This window comes from Staurois parvus, unplaced genomic scaffold (genome assembly GCF_062004578.1).
Source record: "Staurois parvus isolate SC_StPar_1 unplaced genomic scaffold, SC_StPar_1.0 ptg002133l, whole genome shotgun sequence".
Classification (NCBI taxonomy): Eukaryota; Metazoa; Chordata; class Amphibia; order Anura; family Ranidae; genus Staurois; species Staurois parvus.
In genome coordinates this window covers 17,612-40,000 of record NW_028319929.1, presented here as the reverse complement: position 1 = coordinate 40,000, position 22,389 = coordinate 17,612, and the positions used below count along the sequence as shown (strand labels likewise).

At 51.5% G+C, this 22,389-nt stretch overlaps 2 protein-coding genes across 8 annotated transcripts in view; both read left to right on the top strand.

Annotated features, from left to right (window-relative positions):
* The window catches only part of LOC149432637 (uncharacterized), a 33,658-nt gene extending 32,914 nt beyond the window's left edge, over positions 1–744 (top strand). For all 7 annotated transcript variants that reach the window (XM_089665104.1, XM_089665108.1, XM_089665103.1 and 4 more), the window contains 2 exons: positions 71–124; positions 630–744. In XM_089665104.1, coding sequence (XP_089521230.1) covers positions 71–124; positions 630–649 — 74 coding nt within the window. In that variant the 3' untranslated portion in view covers positions 650–744. The remainder of the gene's footprint in view (positions 1–70; positions 125–629) is intronic.
* Positions 745–9,697: 8,953 nt separating this feature from the next.
* On the top strand, positions 9,698–19,299 carry LOC149432636 (cytochrome c oxidase subunit 6A, mitochondrial-like). Its single transcript, XM_089665101.1, has 3 exons — positions 9,698–9,858; positions 17,434–17,576; positions 19,132–19,299. Exons 1-3 carry the CDS (start codon positions 9,786–9,788, stop codon positions 19,219–19,221), a joined length of 306 nt encoding a protein of 101 aa, XP_089521227.1. The 5' UTR covers positions 9,698–9,785; the 3' UTR covers positions 19,222–19,299.
* Positions 19,300–22,389: the final 3,090 nt, after the last annotated feature.

Sequence of the window (22,389 nt, the reverse complement as noted above, 5' to 3'; positions counted from 1 at the left end):
AGTCATACCCCTCGGGGGAGGATAGATGAGTATAATGGGTGTGGTCATCTCGTCCATCTCTATATTGCAGGGCCCGAGGAATCGGCGTACGTACAGAACGGATATTATGGAAACAGCTATAGAGGTGAGAATGGTGGGAGAAGAGGCCTCCTGGTTGGCTTGTGAGATGCCATGTGACCCCTAGTTTTCTCATGACTTTCTAATATCTGCCAACATGGAGGACACACAAGGCCCAGTCCTAATAAGACCAGGCACCTCCCAATTCCAATCTGGCCACTTTTGGAGGTAATTCCCCCTCTGGTCCCCAGCACCTGGTTAGGTCCTGATGATGTTCCAGGACCCTCTCCGGTATGTCTGGATCTGGTAGGATCATCCAAGGATCCCAACACCAGAGATCAGGGATATGTCAGGCATACCCATCTCTCCCCCAATTAGCAAGGCATGGCTTTGGAGAAAGGGGGTCAGTTGGGGTCCAATGTCCCACCATCGTACCCCATAAAACGTTGGTCACATCATTGGTAGAGCCTAGAGGTCAGGGGTTTACAGAGCAGGGGGCGGATTGGTGGGGGATGGTCTGGGGGGGGGCGGTACACATTGGGTTAACATAATATGTGTGTTTCTCCCCCTAGGCTGCGCCGGAAAATGCTGAAAAGACCAGTGACTGTGGCCCCAGCTCGGAACATCGCTCGGGAATGCCGGGGCCCTGTATTTAAAGAAAGTTACCAATAAAACACATGAAAAGTTCAGATGTCTCCTCGTTCTTTATGGTGTGTGTGAGCGGCTGTACGGATGCCATCGAAACTGTCTGTGCGTGCCGGCCATGGTGTCATCCCAAGTCTGGGAGCCCCGCCCACGAGGGAATTACCCTTGTAGTACCTGAGTATCTGTGACACCTCCAGAACCTGCCTACACAGGAACTCCTCTTACTATAGTCCATTTCTGTGACACCACCAGATTCACCCACAAGGAAGACCCCATTGCATGTGTTACTGCAGTCACCTGACTATAACTTACACCTCCAGACCCACCCATGAGTGACCCCCTGTTGTATATGATACTGCAGTCACCTGACTATAACTTACACCTCCAGACCCACCCATGAGTGACCCCCTGTTGTATATGTTACTGCAGTCACCTGACTATAACTTACACCTCCAGACCCACCCATGAGTGACCCCCTGTTGTATATGTTACTGCAGTCACCTGACTATAACTTACACCTCCAGACCCACCCATGAGTGACCCCCTGTTGTATATGTTACTGCAGTCACCTGACTATAACTTACACCTCCAGACCCACCCATGAGTGACCCCCTGTTGTATATGTTACTGCAGTCACCTGACTATAACTTACACCTCCAGACCCACCCATGAGTGACCCCCTGTTGTATATGTTACTGCAGTCACCTGAGTTTCTGTGACACCTTCAGGCCTGTCCACAAGGGAACTCCCCTGGTAGATGTTACTGCAGTCACCTGAGTAACATTGACACCTTCAGACCGGCCAATGAGGGAACCCTGTTGTAGATGATAGTGTAGTCACCCAAGTATCTTTGATACCTCCAGATCCTCCCACAAGGGAACTCCCCTGGTAGATGTTACTGCAGTCACCTGAATATTTGTGACACCTCTAGACCCTCCCACAAGGAGACTTCCCTTATAGATGTCATCTGGGTGTGGTGCCCTCCTAGGGCCGGTGCTAGAAGTGAGGAAAATGTGGTTTTTCGGCTCTGCTGTTAGAGGTAGACATCATTGTGTTTGCCTACTCGGAGTTCTGTAGCTGTGTCCCCGTCTGTCCAGAATCTTCTGGACACCTAGTGAGGGGGAGGGCGGAGTCAGAGCTGGCCCTATATATACACACTCAGCCAATCCCTGGTCAAGACAAGTGAGAGTGGTATATAGGGGTGAGAGCAGAGAGTGGTGGGGTCCTTCACCGGCAGGAGATTGGCTCAGCCTGGAAATTCTGGCAAACCTTCCTAGGCTTAGGAGAGGCCTACAAAAACCCCAGATGTCTCCAGATCCCAAGGAACAGAAGAGTCATCCTGCTGAAGTCTCCGGAATGCCGAAGCAAAGTCTGGAGTGGATCATTCTGGGATACCTTGTGACAGATCACAGTGAGTAGGCCACAGAGATTCCGGAGAGAGTGACTGTTGCTTGTGCACCCCTTCTGGATAGAAGGACCATTCCAGACCGAGCTCCCAGGCTGCACCGTAGAGGAAGCCCTCTTTGCTGAAAGCTGTTGTGGAGGAACTCTACCTTGTGGTGTTCTCAGTTCCCTAATGTCGGGGATCCAAAAGCTTCTTCCCAATACCTATCCCAGGTCTACTAAAACAAAGACCACCAACCCCCGCCTGGTTCTGTGTGAAGACTGAGCGAGATTTGATACCCCTCGACGGAAATACCTTGTGCCTAGCTACCGGCATACTTGAGGGATCAGATATAGCGGGACCAATCTCGTAGGTCCGCTACATGAGAATCTGTGACAACTCCAGACCCGCCCTCAAGGGAACTCTCCTTGTAGATGTTACTGCACTCCCCTGAGTATCTGACACCTCCAGACCCACCCATGAGGGGACAACCCCACTGTAGATGTTACTGCACTCCCCTGAGTATCTGACACCTCCAGACCCACCCATGAGGGGACAACCCCACTGTAGATGTTACTGCACTCCCCTGAGTATCTGACACCTCCAGACCCACCCATGAGGGGACACCCCCACTGTAGATGTTACTGCACTCCCCTGAGTATCTGACACCTCCAGACCCACCCATGAGGGGACATTCCCGCTGTAGATGTTACTGCACTCCCCTGAGTATCTGACACCTCCAGACCCACCCATGACACCCCCCGCTGTAGATGTTACTGCACTCCCCTGAGTATCTGACACCTCCTGACCCACCCATGAGGGGACATTCCCGCTGTAGATGTTACTGCACTCCCCTGAGTATCTGACACCTCCAGACCCACCCATGAGGGGACACCCCTGCTGTAGATGTTACTGCACTCCCCTGAGTATCTGACACCTCCTGACCCACCCATGAGGGGACATTCCCGCTGTAGATGTTATTGCAGTCATCTGAGTATCAGTGACACCTCCTGACCCACCCATGAGAAGACTCCCCCGCTGTAGATGTTACTGCACTCCCCTGAGTATCTGACACCTCCTGACCCACCCATGAGGGGACACCCTGCTGTAGATGTTACTGCACTACCCTGAGTATCTGACACCTCCTGACCCACCCATGAGGAGACACCCCCGCTGTAGATGTTACTGCACTCCCCTGAGTATCTGACACCTCCAGACCCACCCATGAGGGGACATTCCCGTTTTAGATGTTACTGCACTCCCCTGAGTATCTGACACCACCTGACCCACCCATGAGGGGACACCCCCGCTGTAGATGTTATTGCAGTCACCCGAGTATCAGTGACACCTCCAGACCTACCTATAAGGGAACTGCTCTTGTAGATGTGATTGCAGTCAGGTGAGTATCAGTGACACCTCCAGACCCACCCATGAGGGACCCTTTCCTTTTAGATGTTACTGCACTCAACTGAATATCTGTGACACCTCCAGATCCTCTCATGAGGGAACGCCTCTTGGAAAATGCAGTCACTTGAGTTTCTGTGACACCTCCAGACCCCCCTACAAGGGACCTCCCCTTGCAGATGTCACTGCACTCATTTGAGTATCTATTACTGGTCATACACGGACATGGAGATCTGTGATCAATGAAGGACACGGACATGTAGATCTGTGATCAGTGAAGGGCAGGAACATGGAGATCTGTGATCGATGAAGGACACCGACATGGAGATCTGTGATCGATGGAGGACAGGAACAAGGAGATCTGTGATCACTGAAGGACACGGACATGGAGATCTGTGATCGATGAAGGACAGAAACATGGAGATCTGTGATCGATGAAGGACAGGAACATGGAGATCTGTGATCGATGAAGGACAGGAACATGGAGATCTGTGATCAATGAAGGACAGGAACATGGAGATCTGTGATCGATGAAGGACACCGACATGGAGATCTGTGATCACTGAAGGACACCGACATGGAGATCTGTGATCAATGAAGGACACGGACATGGAGATCTGTGATCAATGAAGGACAACGACATGGAGATCTGTGATCGATGAAGGACAACGACATGGAGATCTGTGATCGATGAAGGACACAGACATGGAGATCTGTGATCGATGAAGGACACGGACATAGAGATCTGTGAAGGACATGCAGATCTGTGATCAATGAAGGACAGGAACATGGAGATCTGTGATCGATGAAGGACACCGACATGGAGATCTGTGATCGATGAAGGACAGGAACATGGAGATCTGTGATCGATGAACGACACCGACATGGAGATCTGTGATCACTGAAGGACACCGACATGGAGATCTGTGATCGATGAAGGACAACGACATGGAGATCTGTGATCGATGAAGGACACAGACATGGAGATCTGTGATCGATGAAGGACACGGACATAGAGATCTGTGAAGGACATGCAGATCTGTGATCAATGAAGGACAGGAACATGGAGATCTGTGATCAATGAAGGACACCGACATGGAGATCTGTGATCAATGAAGGATAGGAACATGGAGATCTGTGATCAATGAAGGACAGGAACATGGAGATCTGTGATCGATGAAGGACACAGACATGGAGATCTGTGATTGATGAAGGACAGGAACATGGAGATCTGTGATCACTGCAGGACACCGACATGGAGATCTGTGATCAATGAAGGACACCGACATGGAGATCTGTGATCAATGAAGGACAGGAACATGGAGATCTGTGATCGATGAAGGACACGGACATGGAGATCTGTGATCGATGAAGGAAACGGAGATCTGTGATCGATGAAGGACAGGAACATGGAGATCTGTGATCGATGAAGGACACCGACATGGAGATCTGTGATCACTGAAGAACACCGACATGGAGATCTGTGATCAATGAAGGATAGGAACATGGAGATCTGTGATCAATGAAGGACAGGAACATGGAGATCTGTGATCGATGAAGGACACAGACATGGAGATCTGTGATTGATGAATGACAGGAACATGGAGATCTGTGATCACTGCAGGACACCGACATGGAGATCTGTGATCAATGAAGGACACCGACATGGAGATCTGTGATCAATGAAGGACAGGAACATGGAGATCTGTGATCGATGAAGGACACGGACATGGAGATCTGTGATCGATGAAGGACAGGAACATGGAGATCTGTGATCGATGAAGGACAGGAACATGGAGATCTGTGATCGATGAAGGACACCGACATGGAGATCTGTGATCGATGAAGGACACCGACATGGAGATCTGTGATCGATGAAGGACACCGACATGGAGATCTGTGATCGATGAAGGACACCGACATGGAGATCTGTGATCGATGAAGGACACCGACATGGAGATCTGTGATCGATGAAGGACACCGACATGGAGATCTGTGATCGATGAAGGACACCGACATGGAGATCTGTGATCGATGAAGGACACCGACATGGAGATCTGTGATCGATGAAGGAAACGGAGATCTGTGATCAATGAAGGACAGGAACATGGAGATCTGTGATCGATGGAGAACAGGAACATGGAGATCTGTGATCGATGGAGGACAGGAACATGGAGATCTGTGATCGATGAAGGACACCGACATGGAGATCTGTGATCGATGAAGGAAACGGAGATCTGTGATCAATGAAGGACAGGAACATGGAGATCTGTGATCGATGAAGGACACGGACATGGAGATCTGTGATCGATGGAGGACAGGAACATGGAGATCTGTGATCGATGAAGGACACCGACATGGAGATCTGTGATCGATGAAGGAAACGGAGATCTGTGATCAATGAAGGACAGGAACATGGAGATCTGTGATCGATGAAGGACACCGACATGGAGATCTGTGATCGATGAAGGAAACGGAGATCTGTGATCAATGAAGGACAGGAACATGGAGATCTGTGATCGATGAAGGACACCGACATGGAGATCTGTGATCGATGAGGGACACGGACATGGAGATCTGTGATCGATGAAGGACACGGACATAGAGATCTGTGATCGATGAAGGACACCGACATGGAGATCTGTGATCGATGGACAGGAACATGGAGATCTGTGATCGATGAACGACACCGACATGGAGATCTGTGATCACTGAAGGACACGGACATGGAGATCTGTGATCGATGAAGGACACCGACATGGAGATCTGTGATCAATGAAGGATAGGAACATGGAGATCTGTGATCAATGAAGGACATGGAGATCTGTGATCGATGAAGGACAGGAACATGGAGATCTGTGATCGATGAAGGACACCGACATGGAGATCTGTGATCGATGAAGGACACCGACATGGAGATCTGTGATCGATGAAGGACACCGACATGGAGATCTGTGATCGATGAAGGACACCGACATGGAGATCTGTGATCGATGAAGGACACCGACATGGAGATCTGTGATCGATGAAGGACACCGACATGGAGATCTGTGATCGATGAAGGACACCGACATGGAGATCTGTGATCAATGAAGGATAGGAACATGGAGATCTGTGATCAATGAAGGACATGGAGATCTGTGATCGATGAAGGACAGGAACATGGAGATCTGTGATCGATGAAGGACACCGACATGGAGATCTGTGATCGATGAAGGACACCGACATGGAGATCTGTGATCGATGAAGGACACCGACATGGAGATCTGTGATCGATGAAGGACACCGACATGGAGATCTGTGATCGATGAAGGACACCGACATGGAGATCTGTGATCGATGAAGGACACCGACATGGAGATCTGTGATCGATGAAGGACACCGACATGGAGATCTGTGATCGATGAAGGACACCGACATGGAGATCTGTGATCGATGAAGGACACCGACATGGAGATCTGTGATCGATGAAGGACACCGACATGGAGATCTGTGATCGATGAAGGACACCGACATGGAGATCTGTGATCGATGAAGGACACCGACATGGAGATCTGTGATCGATGAAGGACACCGACATGGAGATCTGTGATCGATGAAGGACACCGACATGGAGATCTGTGATCGATGAAGGAAACGGAGATCTGTGATCAATGAAGGACAGGAACATGGAGATCTGTGATCGATGAAGGACAGGAACATGGAGATCTGTGATCGATGAAGGACACGGACATGGAGATCTGTGATCGATGGAGGACAGGAACATGGAGATCTGTGATAGATGAAGGACACCGACATGGAGATCTGTGATCGATGAAGGACACGGACATGGAGATCTGTGATCGATGAAGGACACGGACATGGAGATCTGTGATCGATGAAGGAAACGCAGATCTGTGATCGATGAAGGACAGGAACATGGAGATCTGTGATCGATGAAGGACAGGAACATGGAGATCTGTGATCGATGAAGGACACCGACATGGAGATCTGTGATCGATGAAGGAAACGGAGATCTGTGATCGATGAAGGACAGGAACATGGAGATCTGTGATCGATGAAGGACAGGAACATGGAGATCTGTGATCGATGAAGGACAGGAACATGGAGATCTGTGATCGATGAAGGACAGGAACATGGAGATCTGTGATCGATGAAGGACACCGACATGGAGATCTGTGATCGATGGAGGACAGGAACATGGAGATCTGTGATCGATGAAGGACACCGACATGGAGATCTGTGATCGATGAAGGACACCGACATGGAGATCTGTGATCGATGAAGGAAACGGAGATCTGTGATCGATGAAGGACAGGAACATGGAGATCTGTGATCGATGAAGGACACGGACATGGAGATCTGTGATCGATGGAGGACACGGACATGGAGATCTGTGATCGATGAGGGACACGGACATGGAGATCTGTGATCGATGAGGGACACGGACATGGAGATCTGTGATCGATGAGGGACACGGACATGGAGATCTGTGATCGATGAAGGACACGGAGATCTGTGATCAATGAAGGACAGGAACATGGAGATCTGTGATCGATGAAGGACACGGACATGGAGATCTGTGATCAATGAAGGACACGGACATGGAGATCTGTGATCACTGAAGGACACCGACATGGAGATCTGTGATCGATGGAGGACAGGAACATGGAGATCTGTGATCGATGAAGGACACCGACATGGAGATCTGTGATCGATGAAGGACACCGACATGGAGATCTGTGATCGATGAAGGAAACGGAGATCTGTGATCGATGAAGGACAGGAACATGGAGATCTGTGATCGATGAAGGACACGGACATGGAGATCTGTGATCGATGGAGGACACGGACATGGAGATCTGTGATCGATGAGGGACACGGACATGGAGATCTGTGATCGATGAGGGACACGGACATGGAGATCTGTGATCGATGAGGGACACGGACATGGAGATCTGTGATCGATGAAGGACACGGAGATCTGTGATCAATGAAGGACAGGAACATGGAGATCTGTGATCGATGAAGGACACGGACATGGAGATCTGTGATCAATGAAGGACACGGACATGGAGATCTGTGATCAATGAAGGACAGGAACATGGAGATCTGTGATTGGTGAAGGACACGGAGATCTGTGATCAGTGAAGGACAGGAACATGGAGATCTGTGATTGATGAAGGACACCGACATGGAGATCTGTGGTTGATGAAGGATAGGAACATGGAGATCTGTGATCAGTGAAGGACATGGACATGGAGATCTGTGATCAGTGAAGGATAGGAACATGGAGATCTGTGATCAGTGAAGGACATGGACATGGAGATCTGTGATCGATGAAGGACACCGACATGGAGATCTGTGATCGATGAAGGACACCGACATGGAGATCTGTGATCGATGAAGGAAACGGAGATCTGTGATCGATGAAGGACAGGAACATGGAGATCTGTGATCGATGAAGGACACGGACATGGAGATCTGTGATCGATGGAGGACACGGACATGGAGATCTGTGATCGATGAGGGACACGGACATGGAGATCTGTGATCGATGAGGGACACGGACATGGAGATCTGTGATCGATGAGGGACACGGACATGGAGATCTGTGATCGATGAAGGACACGGAGATCTGTGATCAATGAAGGACAGGAACATGGAGATCTGTGATCGATGAAGGACACGGACATGGAGATCTGTGATCAATGAAGGACACGGACATGGAGATCTGTGATCACTGAAGGACACCGACATGGAGATCTGTGATCAATGAAGGACAGGAACATGGAGATCTGTGATTGGTGAAGGACACGGAGATCTGTGATCAGTGAAGGACAGGAACATGGAGATCTGTGATTGATGAAGGACACCGACATGGAGATCTGTGGTTGATGAAGGATAGGAACATGGAGATCTGTGATCAGTGAAGGACATGGACATGGAGATCTGTGATCAGTGAAGGATAGGAACATGGAGATCTGTGATCAGTGAAGGACATGGACATGGAGATCTGTGATCAGTGAAGGACACCGACACGGAGATCTGTGGTTGGTGAAGGACACCGACATGGAGATCTGTGCTCCTCATCCATGTTGCGGTTTCCTGTGCAGAGTATAGTATGTAGAGTGTGATCTGTGTCAGGGATAAACTTAGCCAGGAATTTGGCCCGTGTCCAGGTCTGGAGGACATTAGATCCAGGCGCCTCCTCCCTCCTGGTGACATGTTACTCAGCCATCAGTGACCTTCCCAAACCACCCAGATACTGACTGCGTCCCGAACACAGCTGAGAATGGTGATCCCCGGGGCCCCAATACTCCAGAGGGCCATGGCCACCGCAGCCCATGGGCATGGGTCCGGAGGAGGTGAGGAACCAGCTTTACTACACACCTTCCTCTACTACTACCCTCCTCTACTACCCCCCTCCACTACTACCCCCCTCCACTACTACCCCCCTCCACTACTACTACCCTCCATTACTACTACCCTCCATTACTACTGCCCTCCACTACTACTGCCCTCCACTACTATTGCCCTCAACTACTGCTGCCCTCCACTACTGCTGCCCTCCACTACTGCTACCCTCCACTACTGCTACCCTCCACTACTGCTACCCTCCACTACTGCTACTCTCCACTACTGCTGCCCTCCACTACTGCTGCCCTCCACTACTGCTGCCCTCCACTACTGCTGCCCTCCACTACTGCTGCCCTCCACTACTGCCGCCCTCCTCTACTACCGCCCTCCTCTACTACCGCCCTCCACTACTACCGCCCTCCACTACTACCGCCCTCCACTACTACCGCCCTCCACTACTACCACCCTCCATTATTACTACCCTCCACTACTACTACCCTCCATTATTACTACCCTCCACTACTACTACCCTCCACTACTACTACCCTCCATTATTACTACCCTCCACTACTACTACCCTCCATTATTACTACCCTCCACTACTGCTGCCCTCCACTACTACTGCCCTCCACTACTACTGCCCTCCACTACTACTACCCTCCATTATTACTACCCTCCACTAATACTGCCCTCCACTAATACTGCCCTCCACTACTACTGCCCTCCACTACTGCTGCCCTCCACTACTGCTGCCCTCCACTACTACTGCCCTCCACTACTACTGCCCTCCACTACTACTGCCCTCCACTACTACTGCCCTCCACTACTACTGCCCTCCATTATTACCACCCTCCACTACTACCACCCTCCATTATTACTACCCTCCACTACTACTACCCTCCACTACTACTACCCTCCACTACTACTACCCTCCATTATTACTACCCTCCACTACTACTACACTCCACTACTACTACCCTCCATTATTACTACCCTCCACTACTACTGCCCTCCACTACTACTACCCTCCATTATTACTACCCTCCACTAATACTGCCCTCCACTAATACTGCCCTCCACTAATACTGCCCTCCACTAATACTGCCCTCCACTACTGCTGCCCTCCACTACTGCTGCCCTCCACTACTGCTGCCCTCCACTACTACTGCCCTCCACTACTGCTGCCCTTCTATACTACTACCCTCCACTACTAACCCCAACACTACTCCCTATACTAAAACCACTCCACTACTACCCACTGACTGCACCTTCTTCTACTACCCCCTCCACTGCAACTTCTACTACCCTCCACTGCAACTTCTACTACCCTCTACTACTACTCCCTCCACTACTACTACCTTCTACTACTACTACCCTCCATTACTAGGACCCTCCATTACTACTACCCTCCACTACTACTGCCATCCACTACTACTACATTCCTCTACTATTACCCTCCACTACTAACCCCATCACTACTCCCTTTACTAAAACCACTCCACTACTACCCACTGACTGCACCTTCTTCTACTACCCACCTCCACTGCAACTTCTACTACCCTCCACTACTACTCCCTCCACTGCAACTTCTACTACCCTCCACTACTACTCCCTGCGCTACAACTTCTATTACCCTCCACTACTACTCCCTGCGCTACAACTTCTATTACCCTCCACTACTACTCCCTGCGCTACAACTTCTATTACCCTCCACTACTACTCCCTCCGCTACAACTTCTATTACCCTCCACTACTACTCCCTCCGCTACAACTTCTATTACCCTCCACTACTACTCCCTGCGCTACAACTTCTATTACCCTCCACTACTACTCCCTGCGCTACAACTTCTATTACCCTCCACTACTACTCCCTGCGCTACAACTTCTATTACCCTCCACTACTACTCCCTGCGCTACAACTTCTATTACCCTCCACTACTACTCCCTGCGCTACAACTTCTATTACCCTCCACTACTACTCCCTGCGCTACAACTTCTATTACCCTCCACTACTACTCCCTGCGCTACAACTTCTATTACCCTCCACTACTACTCCCTGCGCTACAACTTCTATTACCCTCCACTACTACTCCCTGCGCTACAACTTCTATTACCCTCCACTACTACTCCCTGCGCTACAACTTCTATTACCCTCCACTACTACTCCCTCCGCTACAACTTCTATTACCCTCCACTACTACTCCCTGCGCTACAACTTCTATTACCCTCCACTACTACTCCCTGCGCTACAACTTCTATTACCCTCCACTACTACTCCCTGCGCTACAACTTCTATTACCCTCCACTACTACTCCCTGCGCTACAACTTCTATTACCCTCCACTACTACTCCCTCCGCTACAACTTCTATTACCCTCCACTACTACTCCCTGCGCTACAACTTCTATTACCCTCCACTACTACTCCCTGCGCTACAACTTCTATTACCCTCCACTACTACTCCCTCCGCTACAACTTCTATTACCCTCCACTACTACTCCCTGCGCTACGACTTGTATTACCCTCCACTACTACTCCCTCTGCTACAACTTCTATTACCCTCCACTACTACTCCCTCCGCTACAACTTCTATTACCCTCCACTACTACTCCCTCCGCTACAACTTCTATTACCCTCCACTACTACTCCCTGCGCTACAACTTCTATTACCCTCCACTACTACTCCCTGCGCTACAACTTCTATTACCCTCCACTACTACTCCCTCCGCTACAACTTCTATTACCCTCCACTACTACTCCCTGCGCTACAATTTCTATTACCCTCCACTACTACTCCCTCCGCTACAACTTCTTCTACTACTACCCTCCACACTACTAACCTCATAACTACTTCACTCAATACACCTTCTGTTACTACTCCCTTTGCTAAAATTCTCCACTACTACTCACTGACTACATCTTCCTCTGCTACTATTGCTCCATTACTTCTACCCCCATTACTACTCCAATCACTACAACTTCTTCTAGTACTACTCTTACTACCCCTCTTACTATTCAGTTCAGTAAAACCCCTCCTTCACTACTACCCCCTTCACTACAACTTCTTCTACTTCTACCCATATACAGTGAGCAACAGAAGTATTTGAACCCCCTGCGATTCTGCAAGTTCTCCCACTTCTCCATCATGGAGGGTCTGACATTCACATTGCAGGACATTCCCACTCTGAGGACAGAATTCAGGAGATCACATTGCAGGGGATTCCCACTCTGAGGACAGAATTCAGGAGATCACATTGCAGGGGATTCCCACTCTGAGGACAGAATTCAGGAGATCACATTGCAGGGGATTCCCACTCTGAGGACAGAATTCAGGAGATCACATTGCAGGGGATTCCCACTCCGAGGACAGAATTCAGGAGATCACATTGCAGGGGATTCCCACTCCGAGGACAGAATTCAGGAGATCACATTGCAGGGGATTCCCACTCCGAGGACAGAATTCAGGAAATCACATTGTATGATTTGTAAAGAATGTATTTGTCTCGCACGGCTGAACAGAAGGATTTGAACCCCTAAGAAACAGCAAGAATTCTGGCTCTCACAGACCTGTTACTGCGCCTTTACAAAGTCCCCCTCTACTCCACTCATTCATCTCACTTAGTAGCCCCTGTCTGAGCTCTTTACAGACACCTGTCCACCCCACACTCAGTCAGACGCCAACTACTACCATGGGTAAGACCAAAGAGCTGTCAAAAGACACCAGAGACAAAATTGTGGACCTCCACAAGGCTGGAAAGGGCTACGGGGCAATTGCCAAGCAGCTTGGTGAAAATAGATCAACTGTTGGAGCAATTGTTAGAAAATGGAAGAGGCTAAAGACGACTGTCAGTCTCCCTCGGACTGGGGCTCCATGCAAGATGTCACCTCGTGGGGTATCACTGATGAGAAGAAGGTGAGGAATCAGCCCAGAACTACAAGGGAGGAGCTGGTCAATGACATGAAGAGAGCTGGGACCACAGTTTCACAGGTCACTGTCGGTAGAACACTACGCCGTCATGGTTTCCAATCATGCATTGCACGGAAGGTTCCCCTGCTCAAGTCATCACATGTCCAGGCCCGTCTGAAGGTTCCCCTGCTCAAGTCATCACATGTCCAGGCCCGTCTGAAGGTTCTCCTGCTCCAGTCATCACATGTCCAGGCCCGTCTGAAGGTTCCCCTGCTCCAGTCATCACATGTCCAGGCCCGTCTGAAGGTTCCCCTGCTCCAGTCATCACATGTCCAGGCCCGTCTGAAGGTTCCCCTGCTCCAGTCATCACATGTCCAGGCCCGTCTGAAGGTTCCCCTGCTCCAGTCATCACATGTCCAGGCCCGTCTGAAGGTTGCCAATGACCATCTGGATGATGCAGAGGAGGCATGGGAGAAAGTCATGTGGTCAGATGAGACCAAAGTAGAACTTTTTGGTCTATACTTCACTCGTCTTGTTTGGAGGAAAAAGAAGGATGAGTTGCATCCCAAGAACACCATCCCTACTGTGAAGCATGGGGGTGGTAACATCATGCTTTGGGGGTGCTTTTCTGTGAAGGGGACAGGACAACTACTGCACTGTATTAAGGAGAGGATGAATGGGGCCATTTATTGTGAGATTTTCAGCAACAACCTCCTTCCCTCAGTCAGAGCATTGAAGACGGGTCGTAGTTGGGTCTTCCAACATGACAACGACCCGAAGCACACAGCCAGGAGAACCAAGGAGTGGCTCCGTAAGAAGCATATCGAGGTTCTGGAGTGGCCTAGCCAGTCTCCAGACCTAAATCCAATAGAACATCTTTGGAGGGAGCTGAAACTCCGTGTTGCTCAGCGACAGCCCCGAAACCTGACAGATCTAGAGGAGATCGGTGTGGAGGAGTCGGCCAAAATCCCTGTTGCAGTGCAAACCTGGCCAAGGACTACAGGAAACGTCTGACCTCTGTAATTGCAGACAAAGGCTTCTGTACCAAATATGAACACGGATCTTCTCAGGGGTTCAAATACTTCTGTTCAGCCGTGCGAGACAAATACATTCTTTACAAATCATACAATGTGATCTCCTGAATTCTGTCCTCAGAGTGGGAATCCCCTGCAATGTGATCTCCTGAATTCTGTCCTCAGAGTGGGAATCCCCTGCAATGTGATCTCCTGAATTCTGTCCTCAGAGTGGGAATCCCCTGCAATGTGATCTCCTGAATTCTGTCCTCAGAGTGGGAGTCCCCTGCAATGTGATTTCCTGAATTCTGTCCTCAGAGTGGGAATCCCCTGCAATGTGAATGTCAGACCCTCCATGATGGAGAAGTGGGAGAACTTGCAGAATTGCAGGGGGTTCAAATACTTCTGTTCCTCATTGTACTTCTCCATCCACTACTACCACCCCCATTACTACTCCCTTCACTACAACTTCATTTACTACTACCCCTCCACCTTTGTTACTACTCCCATTACTAAAACCCTTCCACTACTACTCATTCACCTCACCTTTTTCTACTACTACCCCATAACTACTCCCTTCTACTATTACCACCCAAAACTAATCCCTTTCCGAAAACCACTCCACTACCTCTCGCCAACTACATCTTCCTCTACTACCATCCCTACATTAATACTCCTTTCACTACTACCCTTGTATCACTCTTACTATCCCTATTACTACTCCCTTCACTACAATTATTTCTACTACTACTTGTATACTCCTCCCCCTATATTAATACTTGATTCAGGAAAAACCCTCCACTACTACTCCCTTCACTACCCCTTCACTTACTACTACCCCTCCACTACTACTACCATTGTTACTACTCCTTCTACTAAAACCCGTCCACTACTCACTGACTACACCTTCCTCTACTATTACCCCTCCACTACTACTATTCCCCTGTAATTACTCCCTTCACTACAAAATCTTTGACTACTACCCTTATTACACTCCTACTCCCTCTACTACTATCCCTCCATTATTACTACCTTCATTCCCCCTGATACTGACCCTCCCCCCCCAATACTGACCCCCTTCTCCCCCTGATACTGACTCCCATTTTCTCCTCCTGATACTGACCCCCCTGATACTGACCCCCTTCCCCCTCCTGATACTGACCCCCTCCCAATACTGACCCCCTTATCCCCCCCGATACTGACCCCCTTATCCCCCCTGATACTGACCCCCTTCTCCCCCCGATACTGACCCCCCCCCATACTGACCCCCCCCCCGATACTGACCCCCTTCTCCCCCCCCCGATACTGACCCCCTTCTCCCCCCCCCGATACTGACCCCCTTCTCCCCCCGATACTGACCCCTTTCTCCCCCCCTGATACTGACCCCCTCCCCCCCCCGATACTGACCCCCTTCTCCCCCCTTGATACTGACCCCCTTCCCCCCCCGATACTGACCCCCTTCTCCCCCCCCATACTGACCCCCTTCTCCCCCCCCAATACTGACCCCCTTCTCCCCCCGATACTGACCCCCTTCCCCCCCGATACTGACCCCCTTCTCCCCCCCCCAATACTGACCCCCTTCTCCCCCCGATACTGACCCCCTTCTCCCCCTGATACTGACCCCCTTCTCCCCCTGATACTGACCCCCTTCTCCCCCCCTGATACTGACCCCCTTCTCCCCCCCAATACTGACCCCCTTCTCCCCCCGATACTGACCCCCTTCTCCCCCCCCCGATACTGACCCCCTTCTCCCCCCGATACTGACCCCCTTCCCCCCGATACTGACCCCCTTCTCCCCCCCAATAGTGCCCTTCTTCTCCCCCCGATACTGACCCCCTTCTCCCCCCCTGATACTGACACCCTCCCCCCCGATACTGACCCCCTTCCCCCCTGCGATACTGACCCCCTTCCCCCCTCGATACTGACCCCCTTCTCCCCCCCCGATACTGACCCCCTTCCCCCCTGATACTGACCCCCTTCCCCCCCGATACTGACCCCCTTCTCCCCCCCAATACTGCCCTTCTTCTCCCCCCGATACTGACCCCCTTCTCCCCCCCCGATACTGACCCCCTTCCCCCCTGCGATACTGACCCCCTTCCCCCCCCGCGATACTGACCCCCTTCCCCCCCCGATACTGACCCCTTCCCCCCCAATACTGACCCCCTTCCCCCCTGCGATACTGACCCCCTTCCCCCCCCGATACTGACCCCCTTCCCCCCTGCGATACTGACCCCCTTCCCCCCCCCGATACTGACCCCCTTCTCCCCCCCAATACTGCCCTTCTTCTCCCCCCGATACTGACCCCCTTCTCCCCCACTGATACTGACCCCCTCCCCCCTGATACTGACCCCCTTCCCCCCCCCGATACTGACCCCCTTCTCCCCCACTGATACTGACCCCCCCCCCAATACTGCCCTTCTTCTCCCCCCGATACTGACCCCCCCCCGATACTGACCCCCTTCCCCCCCCCGATACTGACCCCCTTCTCCCCCCGACACTGACCCCCTTCCCCCCCCGATACTGACCCCCTTCCCCCCTCCCGATACTGACCCCCTTCCCCCCTCCCGATACTGACCCCCTTCTCCCCCCGATACTGACCCCCTTCCCCCCCTGATACTGACCCCCTTCCCCCCCCCGATACTGACCCCCTTGTCTCCCCCTCAGATCGTACCTGGAAGATCCTGACCTTCGTGGTGGCCCTACCGGGTGTCGGGGTCTGCATGCTGAACGCCTGGCTGAAGCAGCAGAATCACCCGCACACCCAGCCGGAGTTCAAGGCCTACAGTCACCTGAGGATCCGCACCAAGGTCAGTCCCCACTAGGGGCCACCGGGGCCCCACGTCATCCCCGGACAGATCCGCTCACAATTCATGTCTCACTGCATCTCACTATCCAATCATCCAATCTCTACATCCAATCACCGACCAATCTCTACATGCAATCACCGACCAATCTCTACATCCAATCACCGACCAACCAATATCTACATCCAATCACCGACCAATCTCTACATCCAATCACCGACCAATCTCTACATGCAATCACCGACCAATCTCTACATCCAATCACCGACCAACCAATATCTACATCCAATCACCGACCAATCTCTACATCCAATCACCAACCAACCAATCTCTACATCCAATCACTGACCAATCTCTACATCCAATCACCAACCAATCTCTACATCCAATCACCGACCAATCTCTACATCCAATCACCGACCAACCAATATCTACATCCAATCACCGACCAATCTCTACATCCAATCACCGACCAACCAATCTCTACATCCAATCACTGACCAATCTCTACATCCAATCACCAACCAATCTCTACATCCAATCACCGACCAATCTCTACATCCAATCACCAACCAATCTCTACATCCAATCACCGACCAATCTCTACATCCAATCACCGACCAACCAATATCTACATCCAATCACCGACCAATCTCTACATCCAATCACCGACCAACCAATCTCTACATCCAATCACCGACCAATCTCTACATCCAATCACCAACCAATCTCTACATCCAATCACCAACCAATCTCTACATCCAATCACCGACCAATCTCTACATCCAATCACCAACCAATCTCTACATCCAATCACCAACCAATCTCTACATCCAATCACCGACCAACCAATATCTACATCCAATCACCAACCAATCTCTACATCCAATCACCGACCAATCTCTACATCCAATCACCGACCAATCTCTACATCCAATCACCGACCAACCAATCTCTACATCCAATCACCGACCAATCTCTACATCCAATCACCGACCAATCTCTACATCCAATCACCAATCATCCAATCTCTACATCCAATCACCAATCATCCAATCTCTACATCCAATCACCAATCATCCAATCTCTACATCCAATCACCAATCATCCAATCTGTACATCCAATCACTGACCAAGCAATATCTACATCCAATCACCAATCATCCAATCTGTACATCCAATCACTGACCAAGCAATATCTACATCCAATCACCAATCATCCAATCTCTACATCCAATCACCGACCAACCAATCTCTACATCCAATCACCGACCAATCTCTACATCCAATCACCAATCATCCAATCTCTACATCCAATCACCAATCATCCAATCTCTACATCCAATCACCAATCTCTACATCCAATCACCAATCATCCAATCTCTACATCCAATCACCAATCATCCAATCTCTACATCCAATCACCAATCATCCAATCTCTACATCCAATCACCAATCATCCAATCTCTACATCCAATCACCGATCATCCAATCGCTGACCACCCACACTGGCACAGTCCAGTAGAATTGTTTGATGGTTCCCCGTTGTCTCTTGCAGCGCTTCCCCTGGGGTGACGGAGATCACACCTTCTTCCACAATCCACACACCAACGCACTTCCTTCCGGATACGAGGAGCCACACCACTGAGCCGGCACAGGGGCCCCATGGAGAGGACCCCACGTACGGATTGTATGAGATTAAATAAAGCAGACCTGAATCGTGTAATGTCCTGTCACTTCCAGCAACAAATGGTTCTGGGTAATGGCCTGATCGGAGGGTTCTGGGATCGGAGGGTTCTGGGATCGGAGGGTTCTGGGTAATGGCCTGATTGGAGGGTTCTGGGTAATGGCCTGATTGGAGGGTTCTGGGTAATGGCCTGATTGGAGGGTTCTGGGTAATGGCCTGATTGGAGGGTTCTGGGTAATGGCCTGATCGGAGGGTTCTGGGATCGGAGGGTTCTGGGATCGGAGGGTTCTGGGTAATGGCCTGATTGGAGGGTTCTGGGATCGGAGGTTCTGGGATCGGAGGGTTCTGGGATCAGAGGGTTCTGGGTAATGGCCTGATCGGAGGGTTCTGGGATCAGAGGGTTCAGGGATTGGAGGGTTCTGGGTAATGGCCTGATCGGAGGGTTCTGGGTAATGGCCTGATCGGAGGGTTCTGGGATCGGAGGGTTCTGGGTAATGGCCTGATTGGAGGGTTCTGGGTAATGGCCTGATCGGAGGGTTCTGGGATCGGAGGGTTCTGGGTAATGGCCTGATTGGAGGGTTCTGGGTAATGGCCTGATCAGAGGGTTCTGGGTAATGACCTGATCGGAGGGTTCTGGGATCGGAGGGTTCTGGGTAATGGCCTGATTGGAGGGTTCTGGGATCGGAGGGTTCTGGGATTGGAGGGTTCTGGGATCGGAGGATTCTGGGATCAGAGGGCTCTGGGTAATGGCCTGATCGGAGGGTTCTGGGATCAGAGGGTTCAGGGATTGGAGGGTTCTGGGTAATGGCCTGATCGGAGGGTTCTGGGTAATGGCCTGATCGGAGCGTTCTGGGATCAGAGGGTTCTGGGATTGGAGGGTTCTGGGTAATGGCCTGATCGGAGGGTTCTGGGATCGGAGGGTTCTGGGATCGGAGGGTTCTGGGTAATGGCCTGATCGGAGGGTTCTGGGTAATGGCCTGATCAGAGGGTTCTGGGATCGGAGGGTTCTGGGTAATGGCCTGATCAGAGGGTTCTGGGATCGGAGGGTTCTGGGTAATGGCCTGATCGGAGGGATGATGGAACCCCTCATAATGGAGATGGGGGGGGTAATTCTGTGGCCTCCAATGATCTCTGAGGTGTGGGGGAGGGGAGTATACAGCAGTATACGGAATATCTCTCTGGGGTTCCGGAATGTTCCAGAGATATTGATGTCTCAGAGAATAACCACAGAGCTCCTCCACCCACCACCAGGTGTGAGCTCCTTCCTGCCGCAACCCGACTCCACCCACCACCAGTGACACCAATCCCGTCTACAGACACCGACAATGGGGGCCTGCAGAGGACAGACATGACACCTCCGAGGACAGACATGACACCACCGAGGACATCCATGACACCACTGAGGACAGACATGACAACTCCGAGGACAGACATGACACCACTGAGGACAGACATGACACCTCCGAGGACAGACATGACACCACCGAGGACATCCATGACACCACTGAGGACAGACATGACACCTCCGAGGACAGACATGACACCACTGAGGACAGACATGACACCACAGAGGACAGAGCGCTCCTCCGAGGACAGACATGACACCACCGAAGACAGACAGCAGGGGATGATCTGTGTCAGACATTTGTGAACACCGCCAGGACTGTAGCGGAGTCTGTCTGTCAGGAGGAGGAGGATGACTCAAATTAGGACAAAAATATTTGACCCGGAGACCGGAACTACGAGGGGGGGGGGGGGGATGAGTGTCAGCGAAGGTTCCTCATTCCTCATCTCATGTTCCTCACTATCAGCCTGTCATCGGAAATCACATCACACATACATACATACATGGGGCCCCAAACAGGACAAGGCTGGTCTCACATGGGGCCCCATACAGGACAGGGCTGGTCTCACATGGGCCCCCATACAGGACAAGGCTGGTATCACATGGGGCCCCATACAGGACAAGGCTGGTCTCACATGGGGCCCCATACAGGACAGGGCTGCTCTCACATGGGGCCCCATACAGGACAAGGCTGGTTTCACATGGGGCCCCATACAGGACAGGGCTGCTCTCACATGGGGCCCCATACAGGACAAGGCTGGTCTCACATGGGCCCCCATACAGGACAAGGCTGGTGTCACATGGGGCCCCATACAGGAGAAGGCTGGTCTCACATGGGGCCCCATACAGGACAGGGCTGCTCTCACATGGGGCCCCATACAGGACAAGGCTGGTATCACATGGGGCCCCATACAGGACAAGGCTGGTCTCACATGGGGCCCCATACAGGACAGGGCTGCTCTCACATGGGGCCCCATACAGGACAAGGCTGGTATCACATGGGGCCCCATGCAGGACAAGGCTGGTATCACATGGGGTCCCATACAGGACAAGGCTGGTCTCACATGGGCCCCCATACAGGACAAGGCTGGTATCACATGGGGCCCCATACAGGACAAGGCTGGTCTCAAATGGGGCCCCATACAGGACAGGGCTGCTCTCACATGGGGCCCCATACAGGACAAGGCTGGTATCACATGGGGTCCCATACAGGACAAGGCTGGTCTCACATGGGCCCCCATACAGGGCAAGGCTGGTATCACATGGGGCCCCATACAGGACAAGGCTGGTCTCACATGGGCCCCCATACAGGACAAGGCTGGTATCACATGGGGCCCCATACAGGACAAGGCTGGTCTCACATGGGGCCCCATACAGGACAAGGCTGGTATCACACGGGGCCTCATATAGGACAGACTCTGCTCCTCAATGACACCCCCACCCCAAAGACTCTAAATCACCAATGGCATCCCCACCCCAAAGACTCTGATCACCAATGGCACCCCCCACCCCAAAGACTCTGATCACCAATGGCACCCCCCACCCCGAAGACTCTGCTCCTCAATGACACCCCCCACCCCGAAGACTCTGATCACCAATGGCACCCCCCACCCTGAAGACTCTGCTCCTCAATGACACCCCCCACCCCGAAGACTCTGCTCCTCAATGGCACCCCCCACCCCTGAAGACTCTGATCACCAATGGCACCCCCCACCCCGAAGACTCTGATCACCAATGGCACCCCCCACCCTGAAGACTCTGATCACCAATGGCACCCCCCACCC